General features: G+C 45.9%; 1 protein-coding gene across 1 annotated transcript; it reads right to left on the bottom strand.

Annotated features, from left to right (window-relative positions):
* Positions 1-787: 787 nt before the first annotated feature.
* Positions 788-18,463, bottom strand: abca5 (ATP-binding cassette, sub-family A (ABC1), member 5). The gene is given in 39 exon segments (XM_030098987.1): positions 788-2,859; positions 3,005-3,060; positions 3,145-3,224; positions 3,551-3,703; positions 3,817-3,936; positions 4,038-4,132; positions 4,230-4,279; positions 4,282-4,304; positions 4,397-4,572; positions 4,652-4,743; positions 4,824-4,941; positions 5,016-5,139; positions 5,219-5,310; positions 5,386-5,454; positions 6,130-6,267; positions 6,350-6,463; positions 6,538-6,708; positions 7,530-7,643; positions 7,750-7,887; positions 7,997-8,124; positions 8,683-8,849; positions 8,997-9,198; positions 9,338-9,457; positions 9,538-9,677; positions 9,799-9,889; positions 10,005-10,143; positions 10,218-10,337; positions 11,911-12,197; positions 12,614-12,672; positions 12,952-13,129; positions 13,230-13,377; positions 13,464-13,652; positions 14,249-14,390; positions 14,475-14,701; positions 14,797-14,894; positions 14,988-15,161; positions 15,861-16,047; positions 17,032-17,201; positions 18,332-18,463. Coding segments are annotated over 39 exon segments (5,049 nt in total). The 5' UTR covers positions 18,345-18,463; the 3' UTR covers positions 788-2,712.
* Between the last annotated feature and the right edge of the window lie 173 nt (positions 18,464-18,636).

Raw genomic sequence — 18,636 nt, 5'->3', positions numbered from 1 at the left:
GAGATGTGTGTATGAGGCTGTGATGACAGGAAAATGACACGTGTGCAAAGCAGAGGAAAAGATGTGCAGACAATAAAAAAAAAATAAAATTGGAAGTTTGTAAATTTCTGTTTAAGATCAGTGTGCAATGAGATTTTGTGTGTGTGTGTTTGTAATTCTTAATACGTTATTAGTGTGTCACTAACACTATGATTTAATGAGATTTTGTGTGTGGCTCGAATATTATCCACGTTTGTGATACAATTTGTGTGAGCGTGTGTTACTAAACTTTTGATGCACCGAAACTCAAGAACATCTGAGGAAGATCGACATGTAGCTGCTTTTGGGAAAATGTATTTTAAAAAAAAAAGTAAATCCAACATGTATGAACTTGGGCCTGCAACACGTGTTCAGTGTTTTTACTTCATGTCACAATTCAGCAAACAAGGCTACATGTGTGCAAAAAAAAAAAAAAAAAAAAAAAAAAAAAAAAAAAGTAGGATTTTTCACAGGCAAAATGACACAAAACACTCCTTCGGAAACAGTTCTTCAAGGCAACATCCCTTTTTTTTTTAAATAAGAAAGTATAGTTAGTATATTGTATTCAATCCTATAAAACATGAGCGGGATACTTCTTTAAACTGGCTTGTACTCAGCATTAGTAAATGACACTGGAGGCAAAAAGAACAGAAAAAAAACCAATCAATCAAATGAAGCCACTTCATAAACACATGGAATCTTCCCTGTGAAAGTCCAGATCCACAAGCGGAGCGCTTTGATTCAAGTTCCGGTTCAAAACTTCATCAAGTCAGAGTGTTGCAGGGATCCAGACATCTGGAGGGCTTTTTTTTTTCTTCTCTTTAAACCGGGAAGTTGATATGATGATGGATTTTGCCATAAACACTTGGCTAAAATAGCATCCACTACAGTGAGATTAAAGTCATTAAAAAGTTACACCAGGAAATAAAAATTCAGGATGTTTGACTGAAATCTGGTGCCACATTTAAAATAAGTCCAGGGAGCTTGAGGCTCCGTTTTCAAGTGAAAATGCAAAAACCTTCATTGTGTTTTGGTGTCTGTTTACACGACAACGGTGCTCAGAGCTGAAAACACAACTTTAAGAAAACAGTGCCCAAGGTGGAACTTGTTGAAAACGCCCCATCGGTACAGAAACTAAGAAACAATGCCACTTGTTGAAAATGCTCCTACTCTGTCTCCGTGGAAACGAGGAAAACCGTAAAATTGCTGAAACATAGCTGCTGCACATGCACGGAGTCCGTTTCCATGGAAATGGACAGTATTTCCAAAGTGTGTAAACTTCCCCGAAACGAAAACGCAAAAAAAACAACGCGTTTCTTCACTCCAAACGTTGTCATGTAAACGGGTCCTTACATACCAAAAGATTCCTTCAAGGCAACCACAAAAAAACCCCGAACACATCATGCATCAGGCTGAAACTCCAGCAATGAAATAAAGTTTTTTTGTTTTTGTTTTTTTAATTTCCCAGGGAACTGGGCTGATGCTGAGAGGAAAACAACACCGTAGACACAAAAATATCACCAAAACACAAGTCAAAAGTCTTTTTAAATTCCCTTTTTAAGCCAACGTTGTCGCACCTGAATGTCATGGAGATGATTACAATTTGTCGGGTTGCGTGTGTATGTGTGTGTGTGTGTGTGTGTGTATACGGGACTAGAATGGCAGCACAATGCAGGTTGCAGCCTGCCAGTCCGCATTGAGGGCAAAGAAAAACCGTCAAACTTTAAAATCTCTGCTCCTGCAGGAAAAGGTGCAAAATGCAGGTTTCCTGCATTTTGCACCTTTTCCTGCACGAGCTGAGATTTTTCAGAGTGCGTGTTACACCCCTGCCCCGAGATGATGCAGAAACTGTATATACAACGTGAGAAACACACAAAACGCGGCGGCGCGATTTGAAAAAAGTGGCACCGGAGTGGCGGCGGGCGCTCCCGGCCGAGTCGTACATTCACAGGAAAAAGTCCTTCGGATCGGAGGCTTCCTGTCCCCCCAAACCCCGCCTCCCCGTGCCTTCTTGCGTGTGCTACATATACTGGTGTGTGTGCATAATCTACACTACATTCCTCCGGGCCGGAGACGCTCGGGCGTGGACGTGAGAAGATGTGCATGCTGGTGTTTAAAAAAAAAAAAAAAAAAAAAAAAAAAAAAAAAACATGAGGAAAAAGGTCCAACGAGTGAGTGGAGGGTTCACTTCCTGTCCACGCACATGCTACCAAACACTTAGAACACACACACACACACACACACACACACACACACACACACGGAGGACGGAGCGGTTGCCCTGTGAGGAGGAGGCTTTGGTTCGATCCCAAGTTCCGGTAGTGTTTCTTCTTCTTCTTCTTCTTCCTCTTCATTTTTTTTCCTTCTCCTCTCCTTCCCCACACAAACACACAGTAATGCCTCCAAAACGATGGGAAGGATTATAAAGTTTAAATAGAATATATTAATCGTCAACTTCATTTTAAAAAAAAGAAAAAAAAAATCACTTCCAAGAAAGGAGGAAGTCCCGCCCCATTTAGTCAGTAAACAAGGAGCACCATTGGACGAGGGTTACACGACACGCACGCTTCGGAAACCACTCACACACACGTGCATACACACACACACACACACACACACACACACAGTGTACCCAGGCTCAGGTGCGTGCGCCCCCGGGCGGTGGGGCACGAGAAGGGGGGGTGGTGGGCGGAGTCAGAGCTGGTGCACGACGCTGCCGTCCGGGTGGGCGTGCGACGACGCCGGGCCGTCCTGCCGCAGCCGCCGCCACTGGAAGGTGGTGCTGAGCGAGCCCACCTCGTCCTCCTCGCTCTCCTGCTCCTTCGCAAACTCCATGAACACCTGGGGACCAATGGGGCGGGGGGAGGGAGTGACACTCATTTTGCTATATCATACATTCTTAATTTGTCAATCTATTGTATAACAACACTATTAATAACAGATCTGATTAAATCAGCCTTGTTGCTGGCGCCCCTTCAGCACTCACCTGCTCTAACGTGGACTGGGAGAAGTTGTACTCTTCAAAGTTAAAGGTTTGCTTTGCTGAGGAGACAAAGAGAAAAACAGAAGAGTTCAGCTCCATGAGTGACGGATCGGCGGGCCGAGTCACAACTGAGAGAGACTCACCGCTCTCCAGCTGAGAGAAAGCTCTGGCCAGCGACTTCACGTCCTCCATGGGGATTTTATAAACCATCAGAGTGGCGAAGCTGCAGGGAGAAGAGTCCAGATCAAATCTACATTCTGAAGGGTTTATCTGTCATTTTTAACAAAGGAGGAATTTTATTTTGAAAGAGTTTTGAGTTTTTATTTTGAAAGCCAGTGCACACAAACCCTAAACCCGAATAGCCCCTAAATTTTGTAGGTTTTAAATTTAATTTTTAAATTATGAAAGGACTTTTATTTTGACAGCCAACAAATTCCTATCTTAGCTAACCCCTAAATTTTCATTTTCATTCAACAAGGAATTTTATTTTGACAAAGTTTTGCACTTCTATTTAGAAAGTCTGAGAATCCGGAATGCCTCCGGCCTCACCTCTCCTGCCGGGCAGCGTGAGGGAAGATCCGCAGGATCTCCTTGTGCAGCAGCGCCACCTGCTGGAGCCCCGTCAGCTCCTCCCTCAGCTTCACCTCCAGGCTGTAGCCTCGGCCGTACTTCCCCTTCAGGTGCTGGATGGAGCCGATACACCTGGAGGTGGAGCGAGGGAGAGAGGGAGAAAGAGAGAGAGAGAGAGAGCGAGAGAACGGGATTGAGGACAGGAGGTCTATGCTCGCCGGTTCAAGAGTGGTCTGAGAGCCGACCTCAGCTGTCCGGACACCATGATGGCCACGCGGTCGCACACGGCCTCCGCCTCCTCCATGTAGTGCGTGGTGAGGACGGCGCCACGCTGGCGGTTCTTGAACGCAGCACGGATGGCCCGCCTGGAGGAGACAGAGAGAAGACAATATCGGTCACACTTTGATCCAATTTTAAGTAACAAACCAAAATCAAACATAATGGAAAATATGAAAAAGTAATTCACCACATGCGCTGTTTGGATTTGGGATCCATTCCTGACGACGGCTCGTCCAATAAGACGATCTGAGGATTCCCGATCATACTCAGTGCAAAGCACAACTGCAAGCAACAAAACAAACATGTAAACGACCAAACGGCGGCTCCCTGCAGGCTGATTATACATCCAGATTCTGGAGCATCTTCCTCCCTCTGTCACCTTCCGTTTGAGTCCTGCCGACAGACTCTTGGCCTGTTTGTTGACGTGGTCTTCAGCTCCAGAGCGTTCACCACACTGAAAACAACACAAATCAATCAATAACATGCCGCTCTCCAAATTATCGTTGAAATAGCTCAATCTGATTGAGTAGTATTTTTTTCCCTCACCGTTTGATGATGCCGGGGACATCCTGTCCTTTCAGCCCCTTGATGGCGGCGTAGATCTCCAGGTGCTCCTGCAGGGTGATGCGGGGCCACAGGGGGTTCACCTGAGGACAGTAGCCCACGTGCTCCAGAGGGTTGTCCACCAGACGGAGCTCGGTGCTGTAGTCTCCCATCAGCACCTGGACCGGTCAGCACAACGCACCGCGTGGTTCAAACAGAAACCGGAGAAATGCCGAAAAGCATGCAGTGAGGTCGTACCTGTCCTGCAGTGGGATCCGTGTCACCGGCCAGCATGTGCATGATGGTGCTTTTCCCTGCTCCGTTCGGACCCAGCAGCCCCAGAACTTCCCCTGAGGAGACAGCGGAGTTAGCCTTCATACTTCCTCACAGATTCCTGTGGAAAAACCCAGCAGGCCAGAGGAAGCTTCACCTTTCCGGACGCAGAAGGAGACGTTCTTCGTGGCCACTTTGCTCTTCTTGCTGAAGGAGAAACCTTCCCTCCGTCCCTTGTACTGCTTCTTCAGGTTGCTCACCACCACCACGGCTTTCTGGTTGCACACAGTGAGGAAGGTTTGAGAGGCGCCCGCCCAGACGAGCCGTTCTCACCGAGACGGTCCCTCACCTCCTCGCAGGACTGACAGCTGAGCGCCTCCTTCACTCGGGCCTTCTCCATCTGGACGTCCTCGTCCTCGTTCAGGCCCTCCTCCGGGTTCCTCTCCGTCCGGGGCTTCGCTTTGGACGAGATCCTGCAGAGGTTTAAGGGAAAAATGCATATTTGAAGTTTGTGTGTGTTTGTGGCGTCCGGAGCTGAAAGCTGCCGCTCACCTGCAGAACTGATCGGTTTTCATGGTCCTCCCTCCGTAGTGGATCTCCAGCCAGCGGAGCAGGAACAGCAGCAGGATGCACTGCAGGTAAGGCTGAGCACAAAGACCCACAATGAGCTCACACTGCTCCCGTCCTCCGGATCAATCAGTCTGGATTTAAATACGTACGGCGACAACTGCAATCAGCAGGTTCTTCCAGAAGAAGTTCTCCTCGTAGAGAGAAGGAAGGAAAGTGGCCTGGAAGAGGAGAGGAAGCCGTTTGTTCTTCTGTGCAGATTTCAGTAAAGCTAATTAAACGCATGTGGCTCATCATGTGGCTATGTTAGCAGCTAACGTTAATCAGAGTTTAAGTTATCATCGTCACCTTAGCTGTAACTTATTTCAATGGTATCTTCTGAAGCTGTGGTCACATGGACCAAAATTAATCCAATCAAATGCAGATTAGATTAGATTTGTACCATCCGATTGAAATTTCAATGAATCAGATGGGGTGGTTTATTCCAGATTTTCATCCAATCATCATTCATGTAAAAAGCACAGCAGGTTATAGGATCGCTTGTGGGATTCTGTGTGCATGCGCAAACGGCAAACATCACAGCGCAAAGCATGATGGGATTGATCCACTGAAATGATTTGAGTCACATCTTGATACATGTAAACCGGCACAATGTTCGGATTACGTTGAGCGTTCATGTAAACGGGTCAATCTGATTGGCAAAAAAGTGACCATGTAAACACAGCTAATGTGTGATTTTCCATCAGAGAAATCAGCCGAGTTTGTTAGCTTGACACTACGTTTGGTAACGACTGAAGTAAGATTATCGCCCAGATTGTAGAGCATCTTCCTTCCTCTAACTGATGTTAACACCTTACAGACCTGCAGAATTCAGGGTTTTAGTGGTGAGGTCTGACCTTGGTGATGCAGTTGAGGCAGCCCATGAGCGGGTACAGCGGGTTGAAGAAGCACAGGATGTTGTGCAGGTTCCTGGTCAGGTCGGGGTTGTCGTTCACAAACGACAGCTGAACCACTGTGGCCGACACCACGCACACCTGACGCACGGGTCAACGAGAGGCCGGGTTAAAGCCTCCATGCAGGATTAACAAGAGACAGAACAACAGAAACTTTGCTCACCATCATGGAGATGACGGAGAAGAAATCCCTGTTGCTTTGGACTCGAGCGAAGCCGAAAGAAAACACGTAGGTGAAGAGGATCATGGCGGGACCGAAGCCGACCGTGCAGAGGACCTAAAAGAGGACAGGAGAGGGTCAGTCTGGGAAGCGTCAGGCGGCGCCGGTGGGTCGCGACGAGCTGTACGGACCACAGCGGTGAGGTTGCTGGAGGTGAGCAGGTTCCCGGTGTGGAAGGAGAAGAGGATGACGGTCATGCAGGACAGGATGAGGTAGTAGAAGGGGATGTCCACCGCCGCCTGGCCGCACCAGTACGCAGACGGCACCAGACCGGAGATACGCAGCGTGGAGCGACACTTGATCTGAGGTGCAGAAAAGACGAAGAGGATTTTTACCCTGGGGTATCAGAGGGCAACAAATTTTTGTAAAATGGAATTTTCTGTTCATTTCAGCCTGAAAAAACTGAATAAATAAAAATTTAGGGGCCCCAGACTTGATCCCTGTGGAACGCCACAAAATTAAATAACTGCATTCAAAGGATAATTAATTACCATGTATCATCACATATTTTGATGTACTTCGCTTCATAATTTGCATTCCCAGCCTGAAAAGCTTCAGGAATCACCAAGAGAGGTTTATAAAATACTTTCACATCTGTTGGTCAGAGTAGGCGTTTCTACCACTGTTTGTCTTCACACGAATGTCAAAGACATTTTAGTGGAAGGGACACTTTCATCTTTAGTGGGCTGGAATGGTAAAATAGCACTATAATAACTTTTAAATTTACAATTCTGTTTTTCTGTGTTGTGGTGCAAAGCATAAGTGACTTAAATGTTCATATTTTCACAAAACAATTGCTAAAATCTCAACATGAAGCCAATTTTAATGACACTTCTGGTGCAAAATACAGTAAAATGTCCAAACAACTTCTCTTGAAGCTGTTGCATTATGCGTATTTTCACCAACTCGTAGCTAGCTTTCACACCTTCACCCATATCTCAGCTGAGGTGTCAGTGTTTTTGGTAAACTTTGGGAACCTGCGATAGTGCTGGGTTTGCAGTTTCCATTTGTAGCGTTTAGTAAATCCTGTTTTGATTCAGAGTTTGTAGATGAGCCCCGCCCTCAGGGTTTAAACGACATTGTGGTTCTCGCAGGTCCGGCTTCAGCTGCGGCGGGCATTTACCTCTCGGTCTCGAGTGTGGTCCATCGCAAAATAAGCAGGCATCCCTGCTGCCAGCATCCCCAGGATGATGGCCTCGATGTACACCAGAGCGTAGGACGTGGCATCAGGGATTTGCTGGCGAAGAACACAACAGGAGTTGGTTATTTTGCAGCTTTAATATTTATTATTCAAGTGGATTCTTTCGCATTACTTTGCTGCTAAAGCACTGTCAGGTACTCACATAATCAAACGGTTTGGTCCACGTTCGGATGTGCCCCGAGCCGTTCAGTCCCCTCAGCAGAGCGTTGCTCAGGATGTTAACAGCCATGGGCAGCGAGTGAACCGTGGTGCTGTTGAACGCAACACTGTACCTGAAACCCTGCGAGACGAAAAGTGTCACACACTCCGGCAGCTCAAACAAGCAGCATTTCATCCAAATCAATCAAATCCACTCTCAGATTTCATTAAGTAAATGCAAGAGGATTCACCTTGCTGGATCCTGTGACGTTGATGGCGGCGCTGTGAGGAGCTGCAGACATGTAGTCGCTGTGTTTCATCACCTCCACTTTGATATCCTGAGATTCCAGGTTGTGGATGAAATCAGAAATATCTGAGCCTGTAGGACACACAGAGAGAAAAGTTAAGAGGCGTGGAGCAAGTTCCACATACACAACTACGTAATATGATTATTAATTGGGGGAGAAAAAAAAAAAAAAAAAAGGAGGTCGCTGGTTGTCGTGGCCTTTCAATGAAGCACAGAAAAATATCTACATTTTCAACAGAAAGAAAAGTCAGGTATGATCACATGTACTTTACAATCAAATAGTATTTAAAAAATACAAGATATTAAAAATAAATAAATACACACAGAACAAGAAAAAAATTCTGACAAAAAATTTTTAATTAAGAAGAATAAAATAATACCAAAAACAATAATAAAATGCTGGGGATGATGTTCAACACCACATTTAGCTAATAATATCATAGCAGTGATTTAAAAAGTTCAGAAATTTTTTTTTAAATGTGTTTGCTTCTGTTTATGATCTATAAGTTACAGGTTTTTCAGACAGCAGGAAAACTTTATGCACTGAGCTTTCATATTCAAACCGGTTGGATAAACTTTAGGAATCATTTCAAATGCTGGAAGAGCAGATGACGAGAGGATCAAGCTCACCTGAGGAGTTCTGGACCAGAAGGCTGGTGGCGTACCTCCGGGGCGCCTGGTTCCTCCTCAGGAGGTAGATGGGTAAAAACTGACGATCTGGGGAGTGAATCTGGATGTTTCCTGTGACCAGAGACAAGACCAGCACCGCGGCCACAAAGACCAGGAACAGGGCCAGACTGCAGGAGGAGGAGAGAAGAGACATGACGGATAAACGAGGGAGAAAGAGAGAGATCTTTTCTGTTTTTCACAAGCACTAACGAAATCAATTCAACTTCCAGCCTCCTGTTAAAACAATCGGCTCTGTCTGCCGTCTCCTCACTCACGTGTAAATGAAGGCCTTCCGCTCGCGCCGCATGTTGAGCATGTGCAGCCAGGCCACGGTGCTGAACTGCTGCCTCCACAGGGCGTGGCCCGACACCACGTCCGACTTGCTGTCCGAGAAGGTGAGCAGCCGCTGGTCCGTGTCGTCCAGGGAGACGCAGTCGCCGTCGTCCTCCGCCTGCTCCCGATTGAACACGCTGTAGTCTGAGGGCCACGAACGCCAAAACAATCAACGGTCTGTGGAGAAGCTGGAATCTGATGCACATCTTCAGATTCTGCCTAATTTATTCAGTTAATATCACATATCGAAACAGTACGGAAGAGTTTTCACTGGATTTCTCACCAGCTTGATCAACTTCAGCTTCGGCCTCCAGACGGAGGAAAACATCCTCCAGCGTCGTCATGGAAACGCCGTAGTTGACGACACCCAGCTGTGGCTGAGAGTCGAGCTCGGAGAACAAATCTGTGGAGGAAACGTGAAGAAGTGTCAGCGGTCAAGGCTGCATGTGAGAGGGTGAGGCGATGAGGGGGGTGAGATCTGACCCGGGAAGGTGTCCATGCTCTCGAAAGGCAGCGTGAAGGTGAGCTCAGCCTCGTGCTGTCGAGACAGCTTTGCTTTGGGGACGTGCCGCTGGACCAGCGAGGAGATGTTCTCGGCGTCACACCTCTCACTGATGGACATTCTGTGGAGGAGCACACACACATCTAGCACTAGTTACACACACACACACGCACGCAGTTAACACACACAACAACTAAAGCGTGAGCAACAAGTCACAGACTGCCGAACAAAGGTGGACTTGCCTGAGATGATATCCAACGCCACATTTCGTTTTGAGGTACAGCGAGGAGCCGACACACTTGAGCTGTCCTTTAGAGATCACAGCTTTACGATCTGGACAAAAACAAAACAAAAAAAACAAAAAACAAAACACAGACGGTCAGTTTCAGAATTAACATGACTGCAGTGAAAACTCCAAACACGTGTGTGTGTGTGTGTGTGTGTGTACCAGCAAGGATGTCAGCCTCGTCCATGTAGTGTGTGCTGAGCACGGTGACTCTGCCGGCACGGCGGTTCTTCAGCAGAGACCAGACCTGGTGCCGGGAGCAGGGGTCCATGCCTGCGGTGGGCTCGTCCAGGAGGAGGATCTGACGGAGATAGAAGATGTCACACTCTGCCCCGAACACCTCCCAGCGACCGGAGGGGGTCTGCTCCGGGCTACCTTGGGGTCTCCCAGGATGGCGATGCCCACGGAGAGCTTCCTCTTCTGGCCTCCGCTCAGATTCTTGGCCTGAGCCATCATGATCTTCTCCAGGTCCAGATCCTTCAGCACTTTGGAAACCTGCCGGAACGCAAAACACATGAAGCATTTTTTTAAATCTTAAATGAAACTCCATCCATCCATCCATCCATTTTCTACCGCTTATCCGGGGCCGGGTCGCGGGGGCAGCAGTCTCAGCAGGGATGCCCAGACTTCCCTGTCCCCAGACACTTCCTCCAGCTCCTCTGGGAGGGTCCCAAGGCGTTCCCAGGCCAGCCGAGAGACATAGTCTCTCCAGCGTGTCCTGGGTCTTCCCCGGGGTCTCCTCCCAGTGGGACATGCCCGGAACACCTCCCCAGGGAGGCGTCCAGGAGGCATCCTAAACAGATGTCCGAGCCACCTCAGCTGGTTCCTCTCGATGTGGAGGAGTAGCGGCTCTACTCCGAGCTCCTCCCTGGTGACTGAGCTCCTCACCCTATCTCTAAGGGAGCGCCCAGCCACCCTACGGAGGAAGCTCATTTCGGCCGCTTGTATCCGGGATCTTGTCCTTTCGGTCATGACCCAAAGCTCATGACCATAGGTGAGGGTGGGAACGTAGATTGACCGGTAAATTGAGAGCTTCGCCTTTCGGCTCAGCTCCTTCTTCACCACGACGGACCGATACAACGACTGCATCACTGATGCTATTTAGTTACACATAAACTAAATAATCTTTTACAATAAATGTTGACATCAGGCAGCTTTTATAAATTTGAAACTTGATTTGTTTCTTTGTTAGACTGAAGAAACAAGCTCAGGGACTTAAGTTGTGAACAGTTAAATCTCTGAACTTGAGTTCAACATTACCAAGCAAATCAAGAGAAAAAGTGTAAAAAGAAAAACGTGTTCATCACTGGGATCCCCCAGTATCCAACAATTATTCGACATGACTGACGCCCACATCCTGTATGTATGAAGTGTTTTAAATACAGATGCTCTCTTGAATGTATATATGAATTTGGAGAGCAGTGTGATTCATTGTTTTAAATCTGACACTAAAGAACTTCAGCTTTACAGGGTTTTATTTCAGGATGAGGAGACAGTTGAGACATATTCAGGGTCTATCTCCACATAAATATTTGTCTTTATGAATGCCTGAAACAAGCTTTTCACAGGTCTTCACCTTTTCTCCTCTTTTAATCTGTTTATTTACTGACGTAATAACTTATTTTATATTTTATTTATATTTAAGATATTTTAATTACTGTTGTTTTAGCTGCCGCAGTTGTAACAGTTAATCTTCATTATTACTGTATTATGAGCTCCTGAACACATTGATTTTCCCTCTGAGGGACAAAAAAAACATTTCTTCTATTTCTACTACAGCTGGAGAACTGTGACCTCCAATATGTCAAAAGCAGTTCAGTGGAACATCAAAGAATCTTGATATTTTCTCCAATATCAACTAAAAACCAAAGCAAGAAAGCACAAAGTTACATTTCCAGCAGCTCCAAATATCTCCAGTGTAAGGTCAAAATATGTAGGACACAGACTTTATTAAATCTTAAAGAATTGATTTGTTTTTCTAATAAAGAAGATACGATTGCTCCTGTTTATTACTGAAATCTCTAAAATTAAAATTTCCCAGAGACAAAGTACAAAAAATTAATCCTACCTCAGTGTCGATGTCTGCAGGCCGGATTCCTTTAATGGCGGCGAATATCTGGAGGTGTTCCTCCACCGTCAGCACGTCAAAGATGATGTTGAACTGCGGGCAGATTCCCACCAGCTGCTTCATCTCTGACGCGTCCGCGATCTCCGCCACGGGCGTCCCGTAGATGGTGGCCGAGCCCTGGGTGGGGGGGCAGATCCCGCACAGGATGTTCATCAGTGTGGACTTCCCGGCACCGCTGTGTCCCAGCAGCGCCGTGATCTGACCCTCATAGATGTCAAAGGTCAAGCCTGCAAGCGAGGAGGCAGAGGAAGAGATGGAGAGAGGAGATCAAACACCAGCTCTCCATTCCAGTTCATAATGACAACTTCAGAAATTTTCTTTAAAAATGATTTTAGCAACACGACTGTCTGATCTGGATAAATCTTCACAAACACACACCTTTATGCAGACGACATGCTACTTTCTGTCACAGTTACTTCCTCAAAAAAGGAATCATATCAGATCAGTTTTTTATTTTATTTCTGAATCTAGAGTGTAAAAACATGAAATTTGTATAAAGACAAAAATACCAATTCTACATGTTTTACAATTTCACAGCTATTTGCTGTTTTTTTTAGCATGGAACTGTATTCCAACCCAGCTAATGTGTGAATAATTCTTTTGCTATTTTCTTCCTTTTTCTTATCTTTAAAAAGCGACTGACCTCTGAGAGCCTCCACCACGTTGTCCTTCTCTTTGTACACCTTCCTGATGTTGTTGATGCTGTCGAAGAGGATGAAACCAGCGAGGGGACAGAGTGAGGGGGAGCGTATCTCAGGAGTTCAGGCTCGGATCAGAGCATACAGTCACTTCAAATCAGGAACAGGCTGCAACACGGTTTACTGACAATTTCTACAACAGCTCAAAGATTCGTCTGTCTCTAAAACGACACACTCATAACATCCTTACATTTATGAACTTCTGATAAAGGAGAGAGAGAAAAGTTGCATTCAGGATACTAAAATCCATCTGACTCATTCACACGGTGTATCAGAATATTACCGGATCGCCTCTTTGCCTCTGAACTCGGGGGAAACGGGCTCCACGGACTCGTCCCCGCCTGGAGCGCCGTTCGCCTCGGCGTCGTACACCGAGCTCACTTCCACGTACCGCTTCCTGCGTTTGGACCAGTAGGACGGCTTCAGGAAGTAAACCAAGGACCGCCTCATCCCAAACTCGCCTGCACAGGAGGGCAGAACAGAGATGGGAAACATTATCTGACGGGTCCAGACCAAGAAATGATATACAGTTGAAAAAAAGAAAGATCAGTCACTGCGTACCGGGCAGGACCTGGTCCAGGTAGATCGCCAGCAGGAGGTAGAGGATGCAGTCCAGGACCAGCATGAGCAGCGGGACGTACAGAGGGTGAGGCCCGTTGGCTAACGAGGAAAACACAGCTCCGTCTCCCTGCGCCTCCAGATACACCACCTGAACACACACCGACATCTCTCAGTACACCTGAGCGTTGGGTTTCTACAGCCGTCACATTCCTCTGCGGTGTGTCGGCGGCTGACCTGAGCGATGCCGATGGAGAAGGCGCTGGGCGAGAGCAGGCAGAGCAGCCACACCAGCGGCTGGGGGAAGTCCTTCATGAGCACGGTGAAGAGCGACAGGCAGCCGAACACCACCGTCAGCATGGAGCCCACCGTGCTGGCAAACTTGGGCTTCTTGAAGAGCGGAGTCAGCATGAAGGAGAAGAAGATCTGACAGGGAGAGAGCCGACGACAGCGTTTAGAAAAATACGCGCACACTCCAAAAAACTCAAAACCCACCATATCTAACAAAATAATTTGGTCGTTTCATTAGTTTTTCACTGTGATTACACATATTTTCATTTTGAATCAGCATTTTTGCTTCTAGAAATGTTTTCTAAAAATTTGAAATTACAAAAACAAAAAAACATTTTAATTATTCAGCTAAAAAAAAAAGAATCCAAAAGTAACCAAATTGTATTGAAAGTTATGACATCAAAATGCATTAACCAAACTGGCTTTCATACATTGCACTCTGTAGTTTCAGTACATTCAGTCTGCAGCTTTCTAAATCCAGCTGAGAATAAATGAGAATTGTGCAGCGATCTGGACCAGAGTAACAAGATTAGCCTTATAGTATCAGTTTGAAACACAAGAGGAGGGCGCAGCGAGTCACAGCGGTGAAACAACTCAGAGCACAAAACAAGCAGTAGGTGAATTAAAGTACACTATGCTGCAATTTTACCTTCAAACTATTAAAATAAAACTGAAAGTATTCTAATAATTGACACAAAAAACCTGAATCTTCTCCCTGATAAAGCACTCACAGATGATATTCCGTAGAGGAAGATGAGGAAGAAGATGACGAAGAAGTCGCTGTTTGGAAACAGAGCGGTGTAGGTCGCGATGATGGCCATCAGGATGGACATGGTGGTCACCAGAGCAGCGTACAGGAGGCCCCACGACAACCTGGAGCAGAGAACGCCATCCATATGTTTACAAACCCACACGCAGCTTTAGGAGCCACCGCTGAGCTTCTGCACAGCCCCTCACCAGAAGGCGGTGTCGTACAGCCCCATCATGGTCATGGTGTCTTTCAGCCGGTGCTCCTTCTCGGCCGCCACGTTGACGATGAGGAAGGTGACGAAGGGCGTGAAGGCCAGGACCAGGTAGATGGAGATGAGGGCGTGGGGGAACTTCTGCACCTCCACGGAGCCGGGCTGGCCCATCATCACCACGTTCAGGTCCATCTCGCTCCACACCGAGCGCTTCGTCTGCATCTGGACGCCGCATGGAAAAGTTCAAATATTCAAACGCAGACTTTCACTCCAAAGACAAAGACGGAATATTTTTCACTTGAAACGTCTTGACGAACCTGGATGATGGCGGCGTCGATCAGAGACTGTAGGCGAATGAAGCCAGAGTACCAGTAATTAGCCGCTCTGCAGTTCACCGAGCTGGTAAAACAGTTTGCTGCAAGAGAACAGGAGCAACATCATCATCAGCATAATCCTGTTTGGGATCGAGTTATCGAAGGTCCTGCGGCTGGGAATCGGCTCCATTTACCGATGGACTCTGTGTAATCGCTGGGCAGCGGCAGCTGGTTGTAGGGGAAGCGGAGTCTGTAGGACGAGGCCGAGCTGTCCAGGAAAACCACGCCAACGTAGCTGGACGGCTCGTACAGGCTGGCGTTCTCCAGATCCTCCTCGCTGGCGAACATGTCCAGGCGATCCTGCATATCTGAGAGTATGAGGAGGCTTTAATTCTGTGGACTGTGGCGGGAAAACACGGGCTTTTCCCTGAGGGCCCTCAACAGTTTGATTCTTAATAATAATCAAAGAGGAATAAGTGACAGGTAAACTGCCACACTATGTTTCACTCAACAGGGAGCTGCTATCTGGAAACACAATATATTCTTATAAAATCTGAAATGAACAGAGTAGAAACTTGCTGTGTGTGGATACTTTATGCTAATGCTACTGGACTGTGATACACAAAAGGCCCAGTGTGGTGACATAATATAATTTATCTGAGAAACTTATATAAATCTTAATTGGCTCATATAAAAAACAGACACAAAAGAGGAAAAATATAGTAACACGGCGTGCTGTGTCAGGCTAACCATGCTGATAGCACCCGGACACAATACAAACAGAATCACAGTGTGGCGATGTAACATCTGTATCTGGATAAAACGTGCTAACGCTAACCGGCTGACATGAGTAGAGGTGACAATATAGCACGCCATGACTGGATTACTGCTGCGCTATGTAGCGAGATTAAACAAAAGGTAACTGGAGGAGAGCTGATTAATGGATTTACATTCATGATTGCATCTCTTTTTAAAGGGAGCGGTGCTTTAACCCCAAGCTAACCCGAACAGATCAATCGTTTTAAGGCCGGTCATCCATATTGATGAAACAGTGCTGTCAGACTCACGCATCTCCTGAGCGACCATCTCCATGATGTGGTTGGTGATGTTGGTGATGGGCGTGTATCCCAGGCCTTTGAAGAAGTGGCTGTCGTGCTCCAGCTCCGTGGTGCTGATGCCTCCATAGTAGACGTGAGGATTGAGGGTGCTGATGAGGATCAGGAGGCTCAACAGGAGCAGGGGTAAGATCAGTTCCTTGAGGGAAAAAAACCAAAATGTGTTCAGTGTGTTTGGCATCTCGATTCATGCGGATTTGATGAGACCAGATTGAACTAGAACTCACTGCAGCAGAGAAAATGTTCACTTTCTAACTGGCATTTTTAATAAACTACAGCAGCACACTGAACATGGAGCAGTTTACGGTTCATGGCTTCAAAACCCTGAGCAAACTATCTCTTTACCTCTGGAGAAGCCGTAAACTCATGAATCTTTTCACTGAAATTCCAACAAAAATCCTCAAAAATGTAGCCTCTTCATATTTTCTCCACTATCGACAAGGAAGTAAAACACCAACATACTTCAGTATAAAGCAGCAAACAGTGATCTGAACAACCAGACTTCTCCTAATAGTCTTTTCTACTGAACTTTGCTGAGTACTGCTGAAAAAGATATGGGAGGTCCCACAGTGTCTCCCCTCTGTGGAAAACACACACCGGGACATGAAATATGCATCAGTGCCACTTCAAGCCAAATAAAACATTCATGTTCTGACAGAGAGGAAATTGAAAGGATAACAAGAAGAAACTGTCTCACTTACTCAAAAGAAAAATCTCAATAAATTTAAAGGAATCCAAAACAAAGGTTCTTTTCCAAAGACCAGGGAGGTATTTTGTTATTTACCTGACGGTTTCGGCAGCTGTCAGCTGTCTTCTTCAGAGTGTCACGTGATGTTGTTGTGACGTATCTTGTCTGTTTTGGATTATAACTTGGAAGACCAATGAACCTTTAGGACTAAATTTAAAGGAAATTTAACCTTCCAGACACCTTTTTTTGTACTGCAACTTGTCAAGTTTGCTCTAGTTTCCCAAGTAGAAGAAGAATTAATGACTTGAATCAATTAGTGCTACTACAATGATACAGTTGCGCTATTAGGAGAGGACATGCTGAGCTGGACTATTAAAAATGATGCATGAGTTACTGTTTTAATGAAACCACAGCGGCCTGCTGAGAGGAGAGTACCTGCAGGCTCTGCTGCTTGGTCCTCCACTTGATGAGCACATTCTTGTAGAGGAGACTTCTGGTCTGGTGCCACACTCCAGCATCTCGTCTGTACGCGGGCTGCATGCTCCCAGCATTCCTCATGTGGATGATGTACGGACGAGAGGTCGTCTCGCTGATCCGGGCCTCAGCTGGAAGGTCGAGGAAGCACACGCACATTTACCGACCGGGTCATTTAAATCCTGTTTAAGGTCATTTAAGTACTATTTCAGAGTATTTAATTTGCTTTTTAGGTAGTTTATGCCATGTTTGGGTCATTCACATAATGTTTAGGATTGTTTATGTCACTTTAAAAGTTATTTGTGTTGTGTTTAAGGTCTTTTATGTCCCGATTAATGTAATTCCGATCTGTTTCAAATAATTTACGTCCCATTTAAGGTCAGTTCCCTCTCACTTAAGGTAATTGCAACATTTCAGTCTCATTCAAGATGACTTAAGTACTATTTAAGGTCACTTAGGTCTAGTTTAAGGTAATCTCAGTACGGTTTCACGTCATTTAAGTGTGTTTGAGACCAGAAGACAATCAACAGCATGCAACAGAGGAGATCTCAAGAACAAAGAGGGAAAAAGTGACTAAAGGCAACTGAAGAGAAAATAAAAATCACAAAAACTCCCCAAAATTAAAAAAGAAAAAAATGACAATGTTGATGCTCAACCTCTCCTTTCATAACTGTGCAGATGACACACAGCTGTGTCAGTGTGTATGGTGAATATTACATCCAAACAAACACAACATAATAATAAATGCAGTCACTAACAAGTGGTCAGGGTCGCTCGATAACATTAACTAGCTAGTTTGAATATTTAGTTATTGATACGAACCACCTGGTTTGACTACTTAGATGGTATTAACCAGGTTATTTAATTATTTCATTAGATTATATTTACCAGCTGGTTGGACTCCCGAGTTAGATGGCGTTAACCAGCTGGTCTGATAACCTGAGGCTGCTTCTGGAGGGTTAACTAGCTGCGTTAGCCTTGTAACCTGCGCTAACCTGCTCGTATGCTAACAGACGGACCACCATCCTCTCTCTTCCCGCTGTCTGCACATTCTCAGCACTTCTTCTGACTGAAGGTGTCTCTAACTACCCCAAATACATTAAACTAGATTAAAACCTCCAGTGTTTTCTCAGCTATTAGCGTGTGCGTATAGTCACTGGCGTCGAGCTAACAGGCTACATCAACACAACCCTCATCCTCTCTGTGGAGGAGGAAAAAACGCACAAATATAGCAAGCGACGGGGAAATGGAGCGTACTCACGTATGAAATACATTAAGGCATATCCTTATTTTGAGTGACTTGACGGCGTTACATTACAGGCGTGTTTTTCATACAAAACGAATCTTTTTGTAAAGGAGCTGCCTGTGTTGTCCCTGCGACGTTACTTCCTCCTGTCAAACGCGGTGCCCAAAAAAAAACGTGACGTCAACCAATCAGAAATGAGCGCAGGGTGATTGACAGCCGTTTCCACCAATCAGAGGGCGACAAAGCCTTTCCATGTAATACACAGATAAAAACAAACATACAATAGTTACTTTGAACATTACAATTGAAAAAAATATATG

This window comes from Salarias fasciatus, chromosome 8 (assembly GCF_902148845.1).
Source record: "Salarias fasciatus chromosome 8, fSalaFa1.1, whole genome shotgun sequence".
Taxonomy (NCBI): Eukaryota; Metazoa; Chordata; class Actinopteri; order Blenniiformes; family Blenniidae; genus Salarias; species Salarias fasciatus.
Note: the sequence above shows the minus strand (reverse complement) of the source record. Positions and strands in the feature narration are given on the sequence as shown.